General features: G+C 41.8%; 1 protein-coding gene and 1 long non-coding RNA gene across 4 annotated transcripts in view; one reads left to right on the top strand and one right to left on the bottom strand.

Annotated features, from left to right (window-relative positions):
* FLT4 (fms related receptor tyrosine kinase 4) overlaps nt 1-5,948 on the top strand; it is a 94,351-nt gene extending 88,403 nt beyond the window's left edge. For 2 of the 3 annotated variants that reach the window (XM_082211735.1, XM_082211734.1), the window contains exons 29-30: nt 859-944; nt 2,644-5,948. In XM_082211735.1, the coding sequence (XP_082067861.1) occupies nt 859-944; nt 2,644-2,863 (306 nt within the window). In that variant the 3' untranslated portion in view covers nt 2,864-5,948. The remainder of the gene's footprint in view (nt 1-858; nt 945-2,643) is intronic. The other variant, XM_082211733.1, reaches the window with a different exon arrangement.
* LOC309526009 lies at nt 449-21,879 on the bottom strand. The gene is made up of 2 exons (XR_014216611.1): nt 21,107-21,879; nt 449-2,090 (listed from the first exon to the last, which is right to left on the bottom strand). It is a non-coding gene; the product is annotated as an uncharacterized lncRNA (long non-coding RNA).
* Between the last annotated feature and the right edge of the window lie 480 nt (nt 21,880-22,359).

Raw genomic sequence — 22,359 nt, 5'->3', positions numbered from 1 at the left:
ATTGAAAAATAAACAGTTCAATGTATATTTGTCCATTACTGCAGTCTAAAGACACGTTAAACTGTGTTTTCTGCCACACTTCAAGATTCACACAAATTGCTAACACCATGATTTATAGTTGGCATGAAAGCTAGATGTGTATTGAGGAAACTCTTCTAAAAATAGAATATAGGGACCACCCATCCTCATTATATTTAGGCAACTACATCCCAGATAAAGGTATTTGCTGTATTAATGGTGGTGGTGGGGTGTGTTAATTCAAATCTGCTATTATTTTTGTGATTGGACAACATTTGGTTTGGTAAGTCTATTTCTGATGAGAAAGCACACACACTGCTTTCAGAAAACCAAAGAATTTAAATTTTACCTTCTGAAAATGTCAGGTAATGCAACATAACAAGAACAAAACAACAACAACTAATAATAACTAATAATAATAAATACTAATATATAAGTACAAGTACTTGGCAATCATTTTTAATTATTTCTATGCAATTTTACACACATTTTACTTACCAAGCAAAACTTAATTATGTTAATTTAACCAAAAGATCTTTTGAATTCCGAAGTTGTGTTACAATTTTTTAGCACCCCTCATTTTTGAAAGTTGAAAAATTCAACATGCTCTATAACATGCTTATAAAAATTTGTACAGGCTTCTAAGTTTTACAGGCATATTTACAAGGCTGAGTTAAGCTCCACTCTTCTTGCTCATCATCTGCAGCTGTTCCCTGCCCTACATTTGCTTTTCAGTCTCCATCCATCAGAGGAAAGGTTCCTGGTGAAAAAAATTCAGAATGCTTGCTCAACAAGGCTGGCACTTCTAACACTTTTTATTTTTTTTCTGCTCCCTTGCAGGACAATCAGACAGACAGTGGGATGGTTTTGGCATCTGAGGAGTTTGAGAGGATAGAAAATAGACACAGAAAAGAAAGTGCATTCAGGTACTTGGTTATTTAGTTCTCCTCGCTATATCTCACAGCCCTCAGTAACATACAATACCCAGCAGTGTCCTCTGCAGCAAACCTCACTGCAGCCTCCTGTAAATGTGCTGGGAGCACAGAAATGCAAGCGCATCCATTCTCCTGTAACCTGCTGCTGCTGGCGGCAGCATTCCTGATGGCATTTGTAACAAAAAGGGTTGATTGAGCTTAATGGCTTTTGAGTGGAGTCAGTTGACTCTGTGCAAGGAAATAAAGAGAGGAAGCATATTACACGGGCATGAAATACAGCAAGAAATCAAGGAGCTTTCCAGACAATCAAGCAGCAAAGGTACAGTTCTTTCAAGGAAACACTTTTCTTGTGGAAATGTCACATATTCCCAATGCTCAAACTGCAATATAATGCCATTGGGGAAATGTGATTCTTTCCCCAGCTAGTGTGAAAAGTTTCTGTAGTTGTTATGCATTCGACAGTAGATATGACATCAAATGACAACTCAAACCATCAAGGCACTATTTTATGGCTACTTTTAGAACATACAGAACAAAACTAGGCTAGGTTCCACTGATTTCAGGAAGAGAATTAATCTGCTTCTCCCACTGAAATAATTGAGACTTAGTCTGCTGCCAGATGGATTGCTCCTAAGCTACAAGGGGAAGTCCAATTGACTTTCCATACTATCACGAGTATTGCATTTGTTCTATGTATACATCCTGTTATGTTTCATTAACCATAAGATTGACTGAAATAAACAAAAAATAGGGACAAACATGATGTTCACTGTAAAAATTATAATTAATATGTGCTGAGTTGCAATAGGTTCACTTTTCTGATATGTCACTGCCCATGTCAATACTCTACCCTTTTTAAAAAGATGTAAGAGTAGCACTAAAGACATCTGTACCTGTGGAAATAGAACCACTACTGAGAAAAGTCAGACTTTCTGAAGTCTGACAAAGGAGGGAAGAATCACAGGGAAAATACAAGATTTATTAAAGCTCAAAGCGTAACTCAGCTGATACTCAAAACCATTGGTGATACTTAACTGGCTTATATAGTTCCTGGCTTCATTCAAATCCTCCCATAGAAATGGTGGATAAGAACAATGAAATCCTTGGTGGTGAGCATGAGGTACATCGCTGGTAGGTCTAAAAGCAATAAGAAAATCAGTATACATAGATACATGTTATTTGGTTGTTTTTTTAAATGAATCTTCCTGCTTTGAAGAAGTGATATTACAGTGCAACCCTATAAATTCTATGGGGCTTACTCTCTAGTAAGTCTGTTTAGGGATAATCTGCCAGTAGCTGAATCCAGTTTTCCTATATGAAATCAAGTTCCTGACAGCGGTAAGGTTTACAAAAAACCTGCATTCTTGCATCTCATTTCTGGTGCACCACCTTCACTTTTTTATTGGAAAGATGCTCTATTTATTTATTTATTTATTTATTTATTTATTTATGAATTTTATATACTGCCCTATACCCGGAGGTCTGAGGGTGGTTCACATAAGTCTTCTATCATGTAACTTCACACATCTTGTAGAATTACCAACCTGCTAAATGGCTAGCTGTGCTTGCCCTGAGCTTTCTGATGCTAAGAAGCTTTTTTTTTCTGGACAGTCAATTAGAATACTATCTCTTACTCAGAAGAACTGACTTCCTGTCTCTTGCTCTTTCTTTCTCCCCCCACCCCCAACAGCAGTAAAGGATCCAGTCGAAATGCAGAATCAATAGTGGATCAATCAGACCTGAGGGGTAGGTGTCGGCCATCGTACCAGTCCCAGCTCAGAGGCCAGACTTTTTACAACAGTGAATATGGGGAACTGTCAGAACAGTCGGAGGAAGGCAGCTGCACTCCACCCACTGAGGGAGCCAGTCCCTCCCTCCTCCATGCTTCATTCTTTTCAGACCAGTATTGAAGGGAAGAACAGATTGTGGAGACACTCTGCTGAGAGACTACACTTCGCCCCTTATGCAGCACTACATTTGTTCAGTGGAGCCCACTTTCCCTTCATCCTTGAGGAATCCACAGTAGGGAACCCCTGTGGAACAGATGGCGAACTCCTTGGATGTGAAGATAGATGCCAAGCATTTTGATGCGGGATATAGTCCTTGCATTTGGCACTAGCACACTTCCTTGATCTGATTCTGTATTTGCCCCCCACCGCCCTGCCACCCTCAATTAGATATTGGATGCAATTCCCTGGGTGAAACAGGACTGTTCTGCCACCAGATGGATGTGTGTAGAGAGCTGCAGCCTCCGCTCAGTATTCAGCCTCCATTCAAATACTTTGCCGTAATAAGCTTCATTTCAGGTCAGATAAAAATAGATGTGTCTTAGCTGAGTTTCTTCCTGATATGCAGCCTTGTTTGCTTCTGCTCTTGTTTCAACTCAGCTATCATGGGAGGGGGAAGAAGCAAATGAATGAATTTGGGCAATGGAGGAGCAGCAGTATTTCCAGACTTGGAGAGTCCTGCTTTGCTAGATATAGACATTCCCTATAGACACATCAGTACAGAACTATATATTACATACTTAATTCTTGTATGGTGTTACATATTTCATTTATGTTAGACACTAAGCCTATTATAGATTTTATTCCATCACCATTCCCATGTCTGTGGTGGCATTATTGGCTGCTCTAGTACAAGCGGACCACTTTATCTCTGCGCAGTGGGGGATTTGGTGTTAACTAGTTCAAGGTGGAAATTAATTTCCTTCACTCTCTACTGACATATACAGACTTAGAACCCATTTATGTGTTCAGTCATCTCCCACCCCACCCCTGAATCCCTGGTCAGCTATAAAATGTTCTTTATTGGCAGCCATCATTTTCAAAAATTTAGTGTCCCTTATCATCCCATGGCAAAGTATGAAACTTTGTCTTTGTGGAACTGAATGCAACCTTATAATAATAGAGAATCTAATGAAACCCTTAACTGGTGTTTTTAGCTCTGTCCCTCTACTTATTCTTCTCTACCTCCTAATTCCTACATCCTTACTTCCTCTTCCCAAGATATCATATGTTAGAATAAATAGTACAAAGTAAATTTCTGCAAATGTATCAATTTGCATTATTTATAATGGGAGGAATACAATGCAGGTCATTTTGTTAGTGCAAGCTGTTCTGCTTGCCTAACTAAACAATCTACCCTTTCCTCTTGCTGTCCACTGTTCCAGGGGTTCTCCTGACACCTCATCCCTGACCCAATGGAGGAGGATATGGGGCACTGAAGGAAAGAAAGCCCCATTGCCCTAGCAGAAGTCCCTGTGTAGGCTTCCACTGGTGGAACTGGTTAGCTGAGCCCAGCCCTGAGTCTGGAATTTGAGGATATTACTAAACATATACACACATTTGCATTCTTCCCTGACACAGTCCTTAGCATAGTTTTCCATCTTCTAATTGTAAACCATTGCATCAATGAGGTTTTGTTTTTTACATAAATGAGGAATAAGTATAGAGTCAATCTGAACTTGTTTGTGTAGTTGTTCCCTACGAGCCTACGAGCCTTTCCCTCCCAGCTCTAATTCTGAAGGACGCTGCCATAGGAAAATGTCTGTGAAAGCCTTATGAAATGGCTTTTGACCAGCTTGTGAACTTCACTTTGTAATTCTGTACAGTGTCAGAGGCTCCCACTCTCAATTGTGTCTCCATGTGAAAGAATTTCTGCTTGCAGGCCAGGCTTCTGTTTATAGAACTGATAGTTTTGGTTTAGCTTATTTTATTTTTTTCATATTGGGCATATGTTCCCCCCCTCCAGATTATATATATTCCTCCATAAGAGGGCTTTATGCATTTACACATTTGTAATTATCATTGTTCATGCCTTTTCTACATTCATTTGTATCTTTATGAGTGCACTCAATGTCTTGTCCCTTTTTTATTACATTTCCTATCTACTTAAGTATACAGTTGTGGTTTAGTTATTATCAGGTGTGGAAGGGATGAAAGTTCTCTTGCCTCTGTGTGTGTATTACATATTCTGTAGAAAGGGGGAGGGGGACTCAAAGAGGTATATAAATGGTGTACAAATGGAAAACACAATTCTACATGGAAGATTTCCTTCCTTCTTTCTGTTAGCAGAACCCCATTGACCTGAACAGCTGAGAACTTCACAAACCGGACCCATTTCAGATGTACTTTTAGTGCACTGAATCACTACCCAGATGCAGATGAAGTCCCCCTGCCCTGAGCAACGTAGATACACACGCAAAGCTGTAACTCTAATCTAATCAAGTGTTCCAGATTGCAGGAAAGCTGAAAGATCATGTTGCAGCTGCCTTAGGACCAAACAACCTGTTCATTGAGCATTCATTCTCATTTCTTGGCAGGAAGGTTAGATGACCTTGCATCAAAGCAAGTGTTATCCCACACTTCCTGGCATTTCCCTTACTGCAAAAAATCTGTGGGGATGGGGGAGCAGGTTGTTGGACTGTACTTCAAAATCAGCTGTAATTCTGCAATCTGAATTTTCCAGTATGTGATTGAATTCTACTCAAAAACAGTGACAATCTGGAAGTGCCCTTAGTCTTAATACCTAGGTAAAAAAGATAAGGGACAGTGTGGAACCATAACAAGTTCTATGAGCATCAATATGTGACTTGCTCATCCTGTAGTATTGTTATAGGCATCGGTTGATCTTTAATGGGGGATGAACTCTCAATTAAGTCATTTTGGGGTGCAGCTACACAGCATCCAGGAATTGGAGCGTTTTGAAATGTGACATTGTTCCTGCAGTGTTTACATAAGAAAAACCCTGCTAGGTGATGCCAAAGGCCCATCTAGTCCAGCATCCTCCTCTCACAGTGGCCAATCATAGAGTGTATCTGGAGGGGCGTGTGCATCCACCTCTCACAGGATTAAAATGTCACAAGGAAAGCAGCCCTCGGTGTTAATGTGTGAAGAAGCCACATTCTAGATTCCACTTCCAGTTTTATTCTCTTGCAATACTAAACTAGCAGTAGTACTTCCATTTCATTAAAATAACTTATTTTAAAAACTATCATCTTTTTTCTCTTTTCTATTTGGTCATATATATTCCTCTTTACCCAGAGGTGTAATTAGGGGTTTGCAAAATCAGGGGCCCAGGTTAGGGGTGGGGGCCAAAAACCAGCTACCAAGCTATGGAGTGTATGACATACATGGCAACACGACACTGCTATTGCGGCGAGCTCAAACACAGGAGAAGCTTCCCGTTCTTCTCACACCGCAACAGAAAGGCATGCATTTTTTTCCACCTTTCCTCTTCTCTTCACCTCACTCTCACTCCGGATGCTTTGGGTACTTGGTTGTGTAAAATGTAGGAATTTCTAATATGGTATTGTGGTAAAGTGATGGGGGGGGGCACCAATAGAGCTTCCTTGCCAAGGGTGCAGGGGACCCTTGATATGCCTCTGTGTTTATCTGCTGAATTTTACATGGCTTCAATTGCTTAAATAAAGCATTTAAAGAAATGTTTACCAATATAGTAGCAAACTCTGTAAAGAGTTAAGCAAACTGCAATGGTAGAAGGCCATATCAATTCTACAGATGAAGGTATTATCCCATTAATGCACCAATTATTGTAAACTGGGGGTTTTTTTAATAGAAAAAAATGAAAACCAATTATAGATATCTCAGTGAGTATGGAGGGGCAATTTGCTCATGCTAGGTCAAATAACCAAGTGCCTCAGGACATGGTCAGTTCTTCCATGTTGTGAGATAGCAGTTTCTTTACGATTTCTTGATGCTCACTGTAAAGAGTAGGCCATATAAACAGACTATACCCAGAGAAGAATTCCCAAATAATTACACAATTTTGGGGAAGCAACTATTTGGAGCTCCTCACCATCCTTGTTATTTTATCTTGTTCTGAGCACTTTCACTACTACTTGCCTAATGTTATTTGATGGTAAAGTGATTGATGCACCCCAATTCACCATGGTCTTTTAATGGTACTGTTGTCTTCCTAAATTTGTAATTCAAAACATCCACACAGTGTGCAGATTTTATATCTCCAAAGAAAAAACTCTTGTTTCTCAGTTTCTCTGTTCAGGACACCAGCTGCATAAGCACAATTACTGCAAAACTGGAAATATAAACGGATAACAGAAAGAATGGTGGTGGGGCAGTATTCTAGGACATAAAAGCAAATACAGACTTGCAGAATAAAGCATTCAACTTTTCTTTGTCCACTATTCTGTTGTTTCAAAGAGCATTTTAAAGCATATGCTATCTTCCGGATGCAAGGGTTAGTCTCACTTCCCCATTCTCTGATAAAAATGGCTCTGAAAGTCTGATTCTGACTGAGTCATTCTTTAAAAGAACATATCTGTTGGAAAGATCTGGCACAGGACAACACTTCTACTCCTGAATTAAACTCCCAACACTCTGATTGGATCAGGGACCATACTTGTCTGTAAGGCAGATTATACAAGCTGCTTGCATGCTGGATATGTCTTGTTTATTTGAAGCTGCAGCCTCAAGTTTCTTCGGCAACAAGGGTGAGGGACCTGTGCACCTCCAGATATAGCTGGACTGCAACTCCCATCATCCCAAATCACTGACCATGCTGACTGGAATTGATGGGAGTTGGACTCCAACAGCATCTGGAGGACCACAGCTTCCTTACCACTACTGTATTCTACTATATATCTCTTTCTAGTTTTCACTAAGTGGAAGCATTAAAAGTCTGGGTAGTATTCATCTGATTCCCATTTCCCTTGAATAGATTTGCAGTGTCTTGAGAAACTCTGAGAAAGAATCAGTTTGCCCTTGGTATGGGCAAGTGTCTAATTTTAATGCAGACTCTAGATCTTAAATAGCATGAATATATAGAAAGGCACTTCAAAATTACAGGACTATCACCAGTGGCGTAGCGTGGGGGGTGCAGGGGGGGCCGGCCGCACCGGGCACAACATCTGGGGGTTAGGGGGCGCAAATTACTTGCCTTGCCCCGGGTGCTGACAACCCTCGCTACGCCACTGACTATCACAGGACAAAACCGCAGAAAAGTAACCTCTTTTCTGCTGGATCTTCTGCCACTGCTGTAACCTCTTAAAGGCACTGTGGAAATGCATCTGTTGTCTGTATGGAGTAATATACATTTTTAATCAATTAAGATGTATTAAAAGTCCCCTGTGTGGAAAAAATACTTCTGGAGTTAATTGAAATTGGCTAGTAAGAATCAAGAATTGTTTCTTAGGCTCCAAATTCACATTTGAGAGGGAGAAGGATGAGCTATTTATAGAGTGGTTATCTATAACTTGCAAAATCTTTGTTGGCCCTCTTTGGTGTCAAAGATACCCTGTGTGATTTGGGATTCTTCTCCAGTCTCATTTTCCAGTCTGTAAAATGGACAGGATGCACTTCCCCATATCATACATAATGTAACCAGATGTATGTGAATTTAAAGAAAATCCATATTTCCATACCACCTAATAGAATTCCAAGCACAGTTCCAGAATGTACTTTGTTTTACTGCTGCTGTGTTAATTTTGATACAGCAATTCTACACTGTTATAAACAGGAACTATTGCAGTAAGAGGAAGCCTTATGACAGTCATGGGTTTGTGGGCAAAAGTTGCCAAGCATTCTCCAGAATGTTGTTGGGTCCTCTACCACTTGCATTCCTTGGCAAATCCTTTATTGCCTTCTGAAGTGCACGTTCCGCTCAAACTAGGCTAAGGAAGCAGGGCAGCTTTTGCTGAGGATCCCCTCATAATGCCACACCTTTAATATGAATTTAGTAACTATATATATTCACAAGGTTTTTAAGAATGTTTTCATACTTAGCGGGGGGGGGGAGGAAGCTTCTCATTAAATTGGACCTGAATTAGAAAGATGAAATGAGATTTCTTTTCCATTGTCTGAATGTAGAAATAAATTAGTCATACACTCACCAGGATGATCTCAAAACAGCTTCAAAATAAGCCAGAAAGTCCTTTCTCCAGCTTCATATTGAAGCTATTTTGATCTTCCCTGGTGAGTATATGACTTTAATTTTCTCTAGAACACTCATCAGTCTAACTCTGGCTTCACTAATTGTCTACAAACACTGAAAGGTGGGAGAAGGCTCATTTCTCACAATGGAATTGATTAGAACAGTATCTACAGGATTTGCTTCAGAACACTCCTTAAAAGGGCTGGAGGCTTATTTTAAAACAAATCCTGACAGCTAGGAGTCTCGGCCCCCTGTGTCTCATCAGTTCGCTGATAACAGTCAGCTTTACTTCTCTGTAATCAGGAGTGGCTGTGCAAGCCCTGGCCCAGTGTCTGGATGTATTAGTGGGCTGATGGGGGCTAATAAACTGAGTCTGAATCATGGCAAGATGGAGGCTCTGTGTGTGAATGACTTCTGGATCCAGGAGGTCAGTCAATTGCCTGCCCTAGATGGGATTATACCATGAAGGAGCAGGTACATTGGATGTGCTCCTGAATCTTGCTTTGTCACTGGAAGGTCAGGTGGCCTGTGTGGCTAAGAGTGCCTTCAACCAGCTGTGGTTGGTGTCACAACTGCAACTGTTTCTAGACCACAGCAGCCCAGGCATTGGTAATAACAAGATGGAATTACTGCAATGCACTCTAGGTAGGTCTCCCCTTGTGATCTGGAAGTTGCAGCTAGTGTAGAATGTGAATGTTAGACTGCTTGTGAATTCTAAACACTGATTGATTACCTGCAATGGGCTAAAACCAACCAACCAAACATATTAATACTAATGATTTACTGTTAGCACACTTAAAGCTGGTGAAAGTGTAGCATTTATTACCATTCTTTGACTGGTTTGATTAGGGCTATAAAACCCTGGTTATTGTACTCCCAATCAGACCTGTTAAACAGTATGGATGCCTTCTATCCTCTCAAAGCATATTGTTGATAATCCATTTGTAGTGTAATCCTGCATGTGTCTACTGAGAAGTAGCCGCGCAATCCTAACTGTCATTTCAGAAGCTGTAATGAATTCAGTGGGGTTTACCTCCAGATACATGGGGTTAGTATTACAGCCTGTCAGGGGTTCAGGAGCAGAGGCGAGGGCAAGGGAGGAAACAGAGAGCAAGGGGGAGGAGGCAGAAGAAAGGATGAGTGACGACGACGACCCGAGATCTCCGAGTCTGTCCAGTGAATCAGAAGATTCACAAAGAGGAGCACCAGTGGCAAGGGCAAGGGGGGAGACTAGGGGGACACCCCAGGAAGAAAGAGCCAGAGGGGACTCAGAGGGGAGCAGTTGGAGATCGGGACCTACGTCACCGCCAGAGAGTAGGGAAGAGGAAGAGCGCCTGGGAACTAGCGCTGGCAGCTCACAACAGGAGGGAGGGCACGAGTCAGGAGTGGCCACACCTTCATCGGGGAGCGAAGTGACGGTTAGACGGAAAGTGGAAGGTTGGGCGCGCGCGCCAAGTTCAAATGCACAGGAAGGTGGCGCAGTAGGCAGCCCGGAAAGAGAGCCAGGTCCTAAAGCCCGGCGCAAGGAGACAGGGGAGTCAGGGGGGTCAGCGTCAGAAGAATCCCGGAAGGGAGAGACCCAGGGGGGCAGAGGGACCCAGAGGAGAACTGTCAGGCGGAAAAGGTGGAGCAGGGCTAGGATATTAAGTTGGTGCGCAAGGGGCGGAGACTCAGAAGGAGCTTCGCCGACCTAAGCATAAGGCGTAGGGTTGCACGCAGCAGCTCAAGAATGGAGACTGTAACTCAATAAAGACTTTTAATCAACAACCGCTGGCTAGCGTGATCCTCTGTGAGCTAGGATCTGGAAGTAACCCTGACACAGCCATACCTTGTTTCTCGAACGGAATCCATTCCAGAAGTCCGTTCAACTTCTGAAAATGTTCGGAAACCAAGGTGCAGCTTCCGATTGGCTGCAGGAGCTTCCTGCATTCAATCAGAAGCTACGGAAGCCGTGCTGGACATTTGGGTTCCAAAGAATGTTCACAAACTGGAACACTCACTTCCGGGTTTGCGGTGTCCAAGAGCCAAAATGTTCGAGTTGCAAGGTGTTCGCAAACCAAGGTACGACTGTACGTCCTTCATAGCTTTGAACATAATGGGCAGTGCTTATTCCAAATTAATTTATGAAGAGTACAAGGATGTGCTATTGTGTGTGACACAAGATGGCTTTAGTGACTGATCAGTATTACAATCAGCAAAACACTCTGAAACTTGCAAATCAGTTGTTGTTTTTACTAGACACACATCTGGACCAGTAACTGTCCCACACTAAACTTTAATGACTTAACTCATGTACTTACCAGCTTAAACAAATCAGCCGTAAAACATACCCCAGAATATGCCTGTTCTTGTTCAGAAAACCTAAGCGATGATGAAGTAAGCATTTTGCTACACACACCTGTGCTGAAAATGTTTGTGCACACACAAACAACTGACATAGATGTATTCAGTGTAGTGATGTTGGTGGGGGTGAGCAAACTACTTCTGGACTGGGTCACCTGCATATGCAAAAGGGTAATGTGAGACCTTTAATCCAACACACAGTTCTGAATGCTAGAGTCATTTGCACTCTGTCACTTTTGACTGCAACATCCACCAGTTTGGGATGGGATAATTCAATCCAACACACACCATTTCTCCTTCCAGCAGGTGAGCTAAGGTAGCAAAGCTTTCCTGGGCACGGGTAATGTGGTCACTGTGGCATATATATTGGTAAACTGTCTGGACTATTGTAATGCAAGCTTTGTTGGGCTTCCCTTGCAGCTGGTCCAGAGTAGGGATGGAAGAATCTGTCTATTTCACATCTCGGATTCTCATTTTTCCAATCTTAAACCCCGTTCTCCACATTTTGCAGCAATTTGTTGAAAATTTTGAAAATTCATCAGCATTTTAGTGTGAATTTCTCCTAATAAACAATTGTATACAGTTTTCAGTAATGTACACATTTGTGCAAGTAATTTCCCCTAATACATGCATTTTTGTAAATATTGGTTGGCAAAATACAATGCTAAATTTGGATGTGTGAATTTTGAAGCTGTGCTTTGGTTTGCATATTGTTTCAGAAAGTGTCAATTTGATAGCTACTGACATACAAAATCTAAATAAGCTGACCAGGTTAACTGAAAAAAGTATTCTTATTCACTGCCTAGCAAGGGCACTAAGATCAGCTAAAGGAACTAATTTAGTTTTGCAATAATTACAGGCTTGTGGTAACATGGGCTTTTTCACTGACAGCAGCAATGTTGTGGAATGCCCTCCCTGCTGATATATAAGAGACACCATCAGTATTGGCATTCTGCCAGCTCCTGAAGACACATCTGTTTAGGCAAGCATTCTCCTGAACTGAACTTCTGGTTTGATGGTTTCAACTGCATTTTGGTTTTTAAAACTGCTTTAAAAACAGTTTTTTAATTGTTTGTTTTATTGCATATTTTAATTAAGGATGTTTTGGTGCACAATTGAATTGTTATAGTGTGTTTTAATGATGTATTGATTTTATTGTTGTAAACCACTTAGGAACCATTTTGGCATATACGCAGTATATATATTAATAAGAATCATAGCTGTCTATTTAGCAGCTATTTATGCACAGAGCCTCATGCACAGCACACTACTGCTTGTCAGCAAGTGTCAGATATGTGGATTTCTTAGTAAAATAAAAAAATTATTAAAGCTATCTGTTAGATTGTCAGTAAATGAAAAGCACATGAGGCACGCTTGGTTAATTTTTTTATTTTACATTTACTGTATTCCCAAACAACTCTTTAAATGCTATGGACCTCATTTTCTCTTTATCCTTAGCATCAAGGAAAACCTATTATGGCCTATATACCTTTCTACTTTTCATTAAGAACTATCCACTAATCATAACTGTTCATAAAGCTTAGAGGAATTATAATGCTTCTTCAAAAGAAAATATTGTGGAGTCATTTAATTTCTGCCGAATGTCCTAGTGTTCTGATGTCTGGGCATTTAGGCGCACTCCTGTTCCTCTAGTGAAAATGATACTAGGGATGAGGCATAGAGAATCTGAGCTCATGCAAGCTATAGAAAAGATGGTTACAGAGAGAATCTTGGATGACAAGGTCTTAATGGAAATAAAAGCTGTACCTGGGGAAAAGAAGAGAGGCAGGTGGAAGAAGACAACATAGAAGAAACTGGATCCAAGAGACTGGGGTCTGCCCTAGTATAAAGAGAGAAGGGGTCTAAGAATAAAGTATGTGTGGTGGGATTTAAGATATTAAAGGACGGAAGGGTCAAGAAGAGTTCAGCTCCTTTTTATTCTGTCAATAGATCTGCCACTGATTTGTGTGTTTTGTTTCCTAAGGACTTTAGTTTGTTCACCAATTAAAGTACGTAATGTAATAAACACTAATGAATGCTGCTTTGCCTGATTAGAAAGACAGTACAATTGTGCATGGGGGGGGGGTTATGTTCCAAGGATGGTGAGTATATGCAAACTCATGTAGTTCTGAACTACTTCCAGGCAACCACCTGTACCTTCCAAGCTTAAAAGCTCTCTGCCTTACTTAGTGGGCTCTAGGATGCTTTTGTGCCAGCTCTGAGATGTTCCAAGTTCCAGCAAGAACATCCCAGAACCTAGTATGCATGCTTAAAAGCTCTTTCCACCAGTAAAACTCAACACAAAAGGAGCTTTTAAGCTCTTCACCTTGTGTGCAATTAATTTGTGCTATTTCAACCAGTCAGTTTTCAACCATACAAGGTTGAGATCGCACAAGTTAATTGCACACAAGATGCTATTGTACAGTATATGAAAATATTTCCCATTGGAAGATTTACTTTCATTTCTCTTTGCCCATGCAGGAGTGTTTGTGCTTTTGTATATAGCTGTGCTGCAGATTTACTTCTGAATAATAGCAGTACGTCAAGTTGTCTGGTTTGTTGTATGAATGCACCCAGTGTTTTTGTGCCTAGAATTATAGAATCATAAAGTTGGAATAGACCACAAGGGCCATCGAGTCCAACCCCCTGCCAAGCAGGAAACACCATCAGAGCACTCCTGACATATGGTTGTCAAGCCTCTGCTTAAAGATCTCCAAAGAAGGAGACTCCACCACACTCCTTGGCAGCAAATTCCACTGTCGAACAGCTCTTACTGTCAGGAAGTTCTTCCTAATGTTTAGGTGGAATCTTCTTTATTGTAGTTTGTTTCTCATTTTGATTTCTTAATGAATGGCTGGACTGAGTTGATAAGGTGCTTTGACTCATTTGAAACAAAATAGTCGTAGAATTATTTACTTCATACAAATATAGCACCATCTGTGTACATAAGCACATTGAAGAATTATATTAAAAAGCTGTGAGTGCCACTAGGATTGTAGCCAAAACAGAGCCGCTGGAAAGCAAGAGGGAGGGAGAACCAGGAGGATTGCAAAGGAACAAAACGAAAATAAACTATTGAGACCAACCAACCCCAAACCCCAAGGGATTGAGATCATGCTCAATGGTCACAGCAAAGGACTGTAGCTCAGTGGCTGAGTATCTGTTTTGCATATGGATGGTCCCAGTTTTATTCACTGGCATCTCCAGGTTGGGCTGGGAATGTCCCCTGCTTGAAACCCTAGCCAGCTGCTTCCAGTCAGTGTAAACAATACTGAGCTAAACAGACCAGTGGTCTGATTTGGTATAAGGCAACTTCCTATGCTCCACAGAATACTGTTATTTAGTGCATTTAAAATCACTCTTCATTCCAAATGTTTGTGTACGTTGGGGGGTTTTTTTTGGGGGGGGGGTTGGTAGGGTTGGTAAAAGACCAGGGAGAGTGGAGTATGGAATGGAGTATGCTGGAAGGGAGCATAGGTGACTAACTGGCTGGAGCACTGGAGAGCAACATTTTGTTGCAGCTTCCACTTGCTGTAAATAATAGTGTTACAGCTATGTTGTGCTGTTGGGCTAAGCAAAGAGCCAGAGCTTTCTTTCTAGGTTCTAATTGTTTGATAGTAGATAGTGAACAATATGTACTGTATTTACGCGAATCTAATGTGCCTTGAAACAAAAAAAGTATTTGCTACCAAAGGTAATATGCGCCATCAAATCTAATGTGCACCCTAATTTTCACAATGTTAATTTGGCCAAAAAAGATGTGCATTACATTCGAGTAAATACAGTATTTCCTTACTGGCTAGTCGCTACTATCAGTCTTGCTGCCCTTTATTTAGTCTATTGTAGGTAGACACACCTTCTTGGAGGGAGGCTGTAATTTGCTCAATCTGTGAGAAAAATGGATTTGCCAAGAGAGCTAAAATCTTCTGACTCTGACCCAATCCATGGATAATGCAAATTGGTTACAAAAGGTTACAAAATGGTGCCAACCAGTAGAACTGATCTTTAATAGTGTGCTGGGATGAGGCTAGAATTTTGTCCACTTGCTTGGGTTTCCCGCCTGCTCGGCTTGTACATTTGTAAATAGGCAGTTTATTACAAATGCCACACTAAGTCTCTAGTGTTACTTTAGCCAAAGGAAAACTGCTCTATAGAATATGATTTCCCTGGAACATCCCACTATTCAGAGATTTACGTAGCACAAAACAAAATCTACATCTCCAAAACATTTCTAAAACTTTAGCTGTCACCCAGCAGAACCAAATGCAGTGAGAACTGTTATATAAACTGTTGTGATATTTGTTACATCCCTGCTCTAGATATTCATAAGCTCTATATTCACCTCTGATGCTATTCTATCCTCTGTTGCTGATATTATAGACAGATTTTATAAATTCTGCATAGGAAGGAATTTCAAGGAGACAAGCAGGCAGCTTTTGCTGCTGATTTTAGTTCTGGTGTTACTGCTTGCATGAGGGACACAAGGTGCTACCGTGACATTTACACATTTAGAAAAACAGCATTCTTCCCAAGTATTTTCTGCTTTGCATAAAAGTAAACACTGTCAACTCCACTGATGCGGTGACACTTTACAGTACAGCTGAGCTGTCAATAAAGTTGCACTAGACTGGGAGATATTATTCACTGTAGAACTGTGAATTTTCTCTATAGCAATGAAAGCACAAGACCAGTTCTGAGCAATCATAGTGGAACAACAAGGCATTTTCTGTATAACTAGTACTTTTGTTCTGGTGCCTGAGGCATAGGTGATATTTTGCAATTTCCCCTTCTGGATTGTCGTTTTGTAACCCTTTTTTATTTGCACAGTTTGATTGAGCCTTTCCAGCGTCATAAGCCATGGTTTATGAAGCCAGGAACAAGCATCAGGAATGAATGCTTCTCCTCTGCTTCTCCACTCCTCCAACTGTGCACTGGGTTCTTTGGTATGAAAAGTCTAGTTTGTATTAAGTCAAAGTTTCCTGCTATGTCCAAACCAGTGAACTCTGTCTAAATGTCAGCAAACCAAGAAAACAAGTGAGGATGTGATCCTGGCTTTATCTTCCTGGTTTGCTGATAGGTAATGGAGTACAGTATCCTGGGGGGAAAAGCATGCCTGCATACTGAAAAGGAGTGTAAAGGCAATGAAAAATCATAAAAGACTGGTAGGAGAGATTTCACGTGCTTATTTAATTATTGTTAATGGTACGTTTCTTAACACAAATGTGCAGATAGCTCAGCCAAGTCTACATTATCTTCACATCAAACATCATGGGTGCCCATCTATATGCAGAACAGATGTGGAGCTAAGGAATCAAACTGTGCCATGTGCACAGGACTGATTCCAAAGAGCAGAAAAATTTTAGCTAGGCCTGTTTCTATGCCTTTCTGCTACTGGGTGGCACCACACATCAGTTATAAAACACATGATTTGCATGTGGAAGAGCCTAGGTTTAACCCCTGGCACCTCCAAATGAAAAATAAATAAATAATGTGATGGGGAAAATCTCTTTCTGGGATCTGAAATAACTTTTCCCAGACAGAATACTCAGCAATAGGCTAGATGGACCAAGAGTCTGACCACCTATAGTATGTAACATGTATAAAAATCTTCATTGTAGTCAGAAGGATCTAGCAAGATCTGCTAGGCATTGCAGCTGGTCACAGTCACCTGTGTGAATTCAGATACAAGATGGAATGTACAGTAACAAACACTCATTATAGAATATATTACAACTATAGAAAATGGATCGGTCCATTATTGCTCTATTTTTTTCTTATAGCTTCAAGTAAAAGCAAATGCAAGTGGGCTAGACGTCAACTAATAAGGTTGTTCTAATTTTGCTATAAAATGCAAGCTGTTTTCCCACAGAGCTGTCTCCTGATTCCTGTGACAGAACAAATACAGGAACCCATTTTTTCTGTTAAAATAATAAGTGTATTATTTTCAATAGCAAAGAGGAATGGAAAACATTTAACACTGTCAAGCAATCTGCCCATGGTCAGACACAGTAAATATTTCTTGTGAAGGACACTAGTGAAATGTGAATATTTGTCATTTTTGTTGCTGCATAGTCCCCTGAGTACAGGATGAAGAGTTTTTGCAGAATGCTTAAAAGGCCATTAGTGGACCCACTGTGGTTCATCACCTTGCATTTCCCAAGCACGGGGGTGGGGGATGGGGGAGATGTGATGTGAAAGCAGAACATTCAGCTACCACTTCAAAAACATTTCCTGTATTATATTGACATTTCTATAGAGCTTTTCATAAATGACATCTCTGAGGATTTTACAGATCCACAAGTTATCTGCCTTTAGTGGGTTTTGTGGGTCAATGTTTGCTCTCACAAGCACGCACAATGCGTACTGCATTTGTTGAAAGCCACCCAAGAAGAGGAGGGAAACTTGGCCCTCATTAAAGGAAAAATTAAACTAGCACAATGCAATTTTCTTCTAGATTCCTCACACTGGTGATCAAGTGTATCATTCACAAAAAACACATTAGCTCTCCAAAAGGAAACATTTAACCACACTGCTAAAGATTAATAATTGCTCTCAATGTGGGGCTTTCCATTGCTGCTAACAAAATAACTAGGCAGGACATGCAGAGCAGACAGGTGGTTATTTGCTTCAAAACACAAATATTTTCTGCAACAAATACTAAAAATAAAAAATAAAACAGTGCATTTAACCATCATAAATGTTAGATGGAAGGTTGCTTCTGAGTTTTCTTTTTGGATTTTTTGTGGCATCCATTTCTGAGGACATAAAAAGTGATCCGGAGTGGTTTCATGCATATTTATTTTATTTATCTGTGTACCCACTTTTCAGAGCAAAAAGCCTTCAGAAAGCAATTTAAAAGAATAAATTGGAATAAATACAAGTTAAAATCAATTAAATATAGCAAACAATACAAAAAACCCTAAACAGCTATATAAAACAGGAGTCCAATAAGACAGTTAAAAGGCCTTCAGACTCAGGCTGGTCTTTAGCACACACCTAAAGTCTGTGAGTGAGGGGGCTGGCAAATCTCACTAGGTAGTGAGATACACAGTCAGGGAGCCACCCCTGAGAGGACATTGTTTCTAGTATTTCTGATAATGGCAGGGCCAAGGCAAGACTTTAGATACTAATCTCAAGGGTCAGATAGATTCACATGAATGGGATGTTCCATATTAAGTCTGAACAAAATGACAACTACTTTACCATTGTTACATGTGGTGGTATTATTTATATATATGGTACATCTGCTGGTGTACCAACTGCAGCCTTCTCTGGAAAGTTCAGACTGTAACCCATGCCCTTCTCATGGGCAAGCTAGGCTTAACTATTGAAATGTGGGGGGTTTTTTTTTGGGGGGGGGCTGCCTTTAACATGACTCAGCAACTTTTAACTACAGTAGTTCAGAATGTAGCCACATGAATCCTGATGGGTGCTAGTATTTGCATCATAGGACACCATTATTGTGCCACTTGCACTGGTTGCTGGTATGCTTTCCAAGCCCAATCTGCCAATTTTAACTTGTAAAACCTTAGAAGATTACTTGGATCCAAGTAATTTGAAGGACCATGTTTACTAATACCAATCTTTTCACATGTTATGGCCAAAAACTGAGGCCATTCTCACTTGCATGCCACCAAGATGGTGGGCACAATGTGGAGGGCTTTCTCCGTGATAGCCCATGACTCCAGAATTCACTGCTAGCTGGCTGCTATACAGTTAGTACTGTTTATAAATAAAATTATTATTATTATTATTATTATTATTATTATTATTATTATTATGTCTTCAGAAAGGCCTTGACAACCGGCTTAGTCTCAGTGGCTTATTTATGAGTGATACCTTATGCTGCCATTGCACTTCTGCAAATTATGTTTTATTCCTGGGATGCATGTGTATTTATTATTATGGCTTTTATTAATGTTGTGAGCTTTATTGGAAGTTTTAGTATTGTATTCTGTTTTAATACTTTCAGGAAGTGTTTTTATGTGTTATTGTGTAAGCCACTTGGAGAGGATTTTAGTCATAAAGGCAGCCTATAAATATTTTTAAATAAGTTGTAGAAGGCTGATTAAAACTCCAACAAAAACTGTGCTACAGCATGGACAAATTCTGTAGCTTCTCCCCCTTTATTGCCAGCACAGGTAACAGCCACAAGTCTTCCCCCACCCCAGTGATACCCTGACCTTCATCTATGAAATATTGATCGGTGTATGACCAAGATGGAGATGAATCTTTAACTCCAACATTGAAAAATGTGCACCCATAATAGCCATGAGTCTTCTGTATGTATGAAATGTGTGGATGTATGTAGATGAAACACATGCTAAGCCCATTATTCTGCTGTGAAGTAAATGTGCTCATTCTCCACATTCTCAATAGTCACAATGAAGGACTAATAAGCACCAAAAGAGGAAAAGCTGGTTGATGATACAAGGTATAACAAGAATGGGATGTTTATATTTAGTAAAATGAATCACAGTGCAATTCTAAGTGCATTTACTCATAAGTAAATTATGCTGTGTTTAATTGTATTACTCCTAAGTAACTAGATAAGAGTCCCTTCTAAGCAAAATACATGGGATTGCACTACATAATATTAACTTATTTATGTACTGCTTTTCAGCCAGGATTGGCTCTCACACCAGGTTCCAGTTAAAACCCACATAAAGGTACAATATAATTAAGGATATATTTGGCATAGGTTAGGAAGTCTCTTCTGGTTTTGGCAGCTGGTGATACAGTCCAGGCTCTTCCCTTTGAATCAAGAGGGACAGATCATAGGATCATAGAATCATAGAGTTGGAATAGACCGCAAGGGCCATCGAGTCCAACCCCCTGCCAAGCAGGAAACACCATCAGAGCACTCCTGACATATGGTTGTCAAGCCTCTGCTTAAAGACCTCCAAAGTAGGAGACTCCACCACACTCCTTGGCAGCAAATTCCACTGTCAAACAGCTCTTACTGTCAGGAAGTTCTTCCTAATGTTTAGGTGGAACCTTCTTTCTTGTAGTTTGGATCCATTGCTCCGTGTCCACTTCTCTGGAACAGCAGAAAACAACCTTTCCCCCTCCTCCATATGACATCCTTTTATATATTTGAACATGGCTATCATATCACCCCTTAACCTCCTCTTCTCCAGGCTAAACATGCCCAGCTCCCTTAGCCGTTCCTCATAAGGCATCGTTTCCAGGCCTTTGACCATTTTGGTTGCCCTCCTCTGGACACGTTCCAGTTTGTCAGTGTCCTTCTTGAACTGTGGTGCCCAGAACTGGACACAGTACTCCAGGTAAGGTCTGACCAGAGCAGAATACAATAACTAGTGGAAGGCACAGCACAGAATACAATAATAACGTGTGGAAGGCACAGCATAATGCGGAAAGGAAAAGGGGGCTTATGGCTGGGAAATGGAATGGATCAGAAGGTGCTATATAGATAGACTAGCAGAGGGTAAATAGGCAGCTTCTGTAGCTTGATATTTCTGTGAATCCACTGTCTGGCCAGCATATTGCCAGTGGGACAAAAAGTTTCTCTTCTATCAGGATATGGTTTAAGCCACATTTAACCCCAATGAAATGTAATTTGGCATATGAGGTTTAACTTATTAAAAAGGAGCCAGAAGAGACATGCTTACACTATGCACTCACCAACAACTTAATACATAGGCAGGAGGGAAGAAATCTAGACGCCCAGGCAAATGACCCTCATGAGACCCCAACACACACACACACACTGCTTAGCCCGTGCGTGAGAAAGAGGGATTGGGGGAAAGCTGTGTGTGTCTGTGTAAGACGGATCTCAGGCTTCACCGACCTCTAGCATGTATTCCTGGTCTACACCAACCGGCAACCAGCAAAATCTTTGCAGGGTTTCAGAAAGGAATATTTCCCAGCCTTACCTGGAGATGAAAGAGGCTGGACCCAGGACCTTCTGAATGTGCAGCTTTAGCCCTGATTTTGGCCCTTCCACCGGAGCAAGGCAAGGTGAATTATGCGGACTTGAGGGGACTTGGGTCCCAGAGAAATGTGGGTTGCGCGAAGCCTGAGCGGATTTCTAGCTCTCATCAGAGAAGTGAATTTGTGAGGCAATTTCCTCCTAAAATGATGGGGAGGAGTGGAGTGTCGTTAACTATTATGTCAACGTGTGGAAGGCACAGCATAATGGGGGAAGGAAAAAGGGGGCTTATGGCTGGGAAATGGAATGGCCGGTGTGAGGTAAACGGACTGAGCGAAGGAGTGATTTGCTTGACGGGTGTTGCTGCGCTGCTTTTGCTCCCTCGGAAGAGGGCATAATAATAACACTGAGCTTCGATCGACTGGTAACGGCGGAGGAGAAAGGGTCAGTTTCTGTTGGGAGCGCGCGCGCGCACACACACACACACACCCCAGTCCTGCCTCAGTGTCCAATGAGTGTGTGGAGGGGGGAGGGGTTGCAGTAAAGCAATGTAAGGAAGATACATATAGATGTGGAGCTGGTTCGCAGGCACAGCTGTCCCTAAGCCTGGCTGCCTTTTCCCTTTTCGACGGTTCAGCTCCCCAAGAACAGCGACCGCGCTGCCGCCTCTCCCTCAGAATCCAGCGCAACCCAACTATTTTTAAACTAGCCCCGCCTCCGTTGCCTCAGTCCCTGACAGTAACGCTCGCGCACCCTCCCCTAGGAGTGGGTGTGACTTTTCACTCGAGTTCCCTCCCACCTCCTCGTGGCGGTGCGTGGGGGGAGGAGGGAGAGAGGACGAGGGCGAGCAATGGGTTGGCGCAGTGCGCCTGCGCACGCGGCGCGAGAATCTACCCGGCAGGTTGCAGTTGGTGGTTCCGCCGTAAGAACCCGCCCGGGCGCTGCCGGCTGCCGTTGTTTCCAAGCTGAGGGGGGAAAGGGAAAGGCTTGACGGTTGCTCGGTGGGTGGGGCTGCTGGCGCCGCGAGCTCCCTTTCGGCTGTTGGTCGCACGGCTGGACTGAGCGAGGGGGGTGGGGGTGGGAAGAGGAAGAGGAGGGACCCACGAAGCGGCCGGAGCCGAGTCGGCCTCCATGGAGCTTCCGCGGCTCCTGACTCCGCCGCAGTCGACCGCCTGGGGCTGGGGAGGGTCTGTGGAGGCTGCGCGCGAAACTGGGCTCCGCCTCGGGACCCGACAGCAAGCCTGAGGAGGGCCGAAG

This window comes from Podarcis vaucheri, assembly GCF_965113315.1.
Source record: "Podarcis vaucheri genome assembly, chromosome: 2".
Classification (NCBI taxonomy): domain Eukaryota; kingdom Metazoa; phylum Chordata; class Lepidosauria; order Squamata; family Lacertidae; genus Podarcis; species Podarcis vaucheri.
Note: the sequence above shows the minus strand (reverse complement) of the source record. Positions and strands in the feature narration are given on the sequence as shown.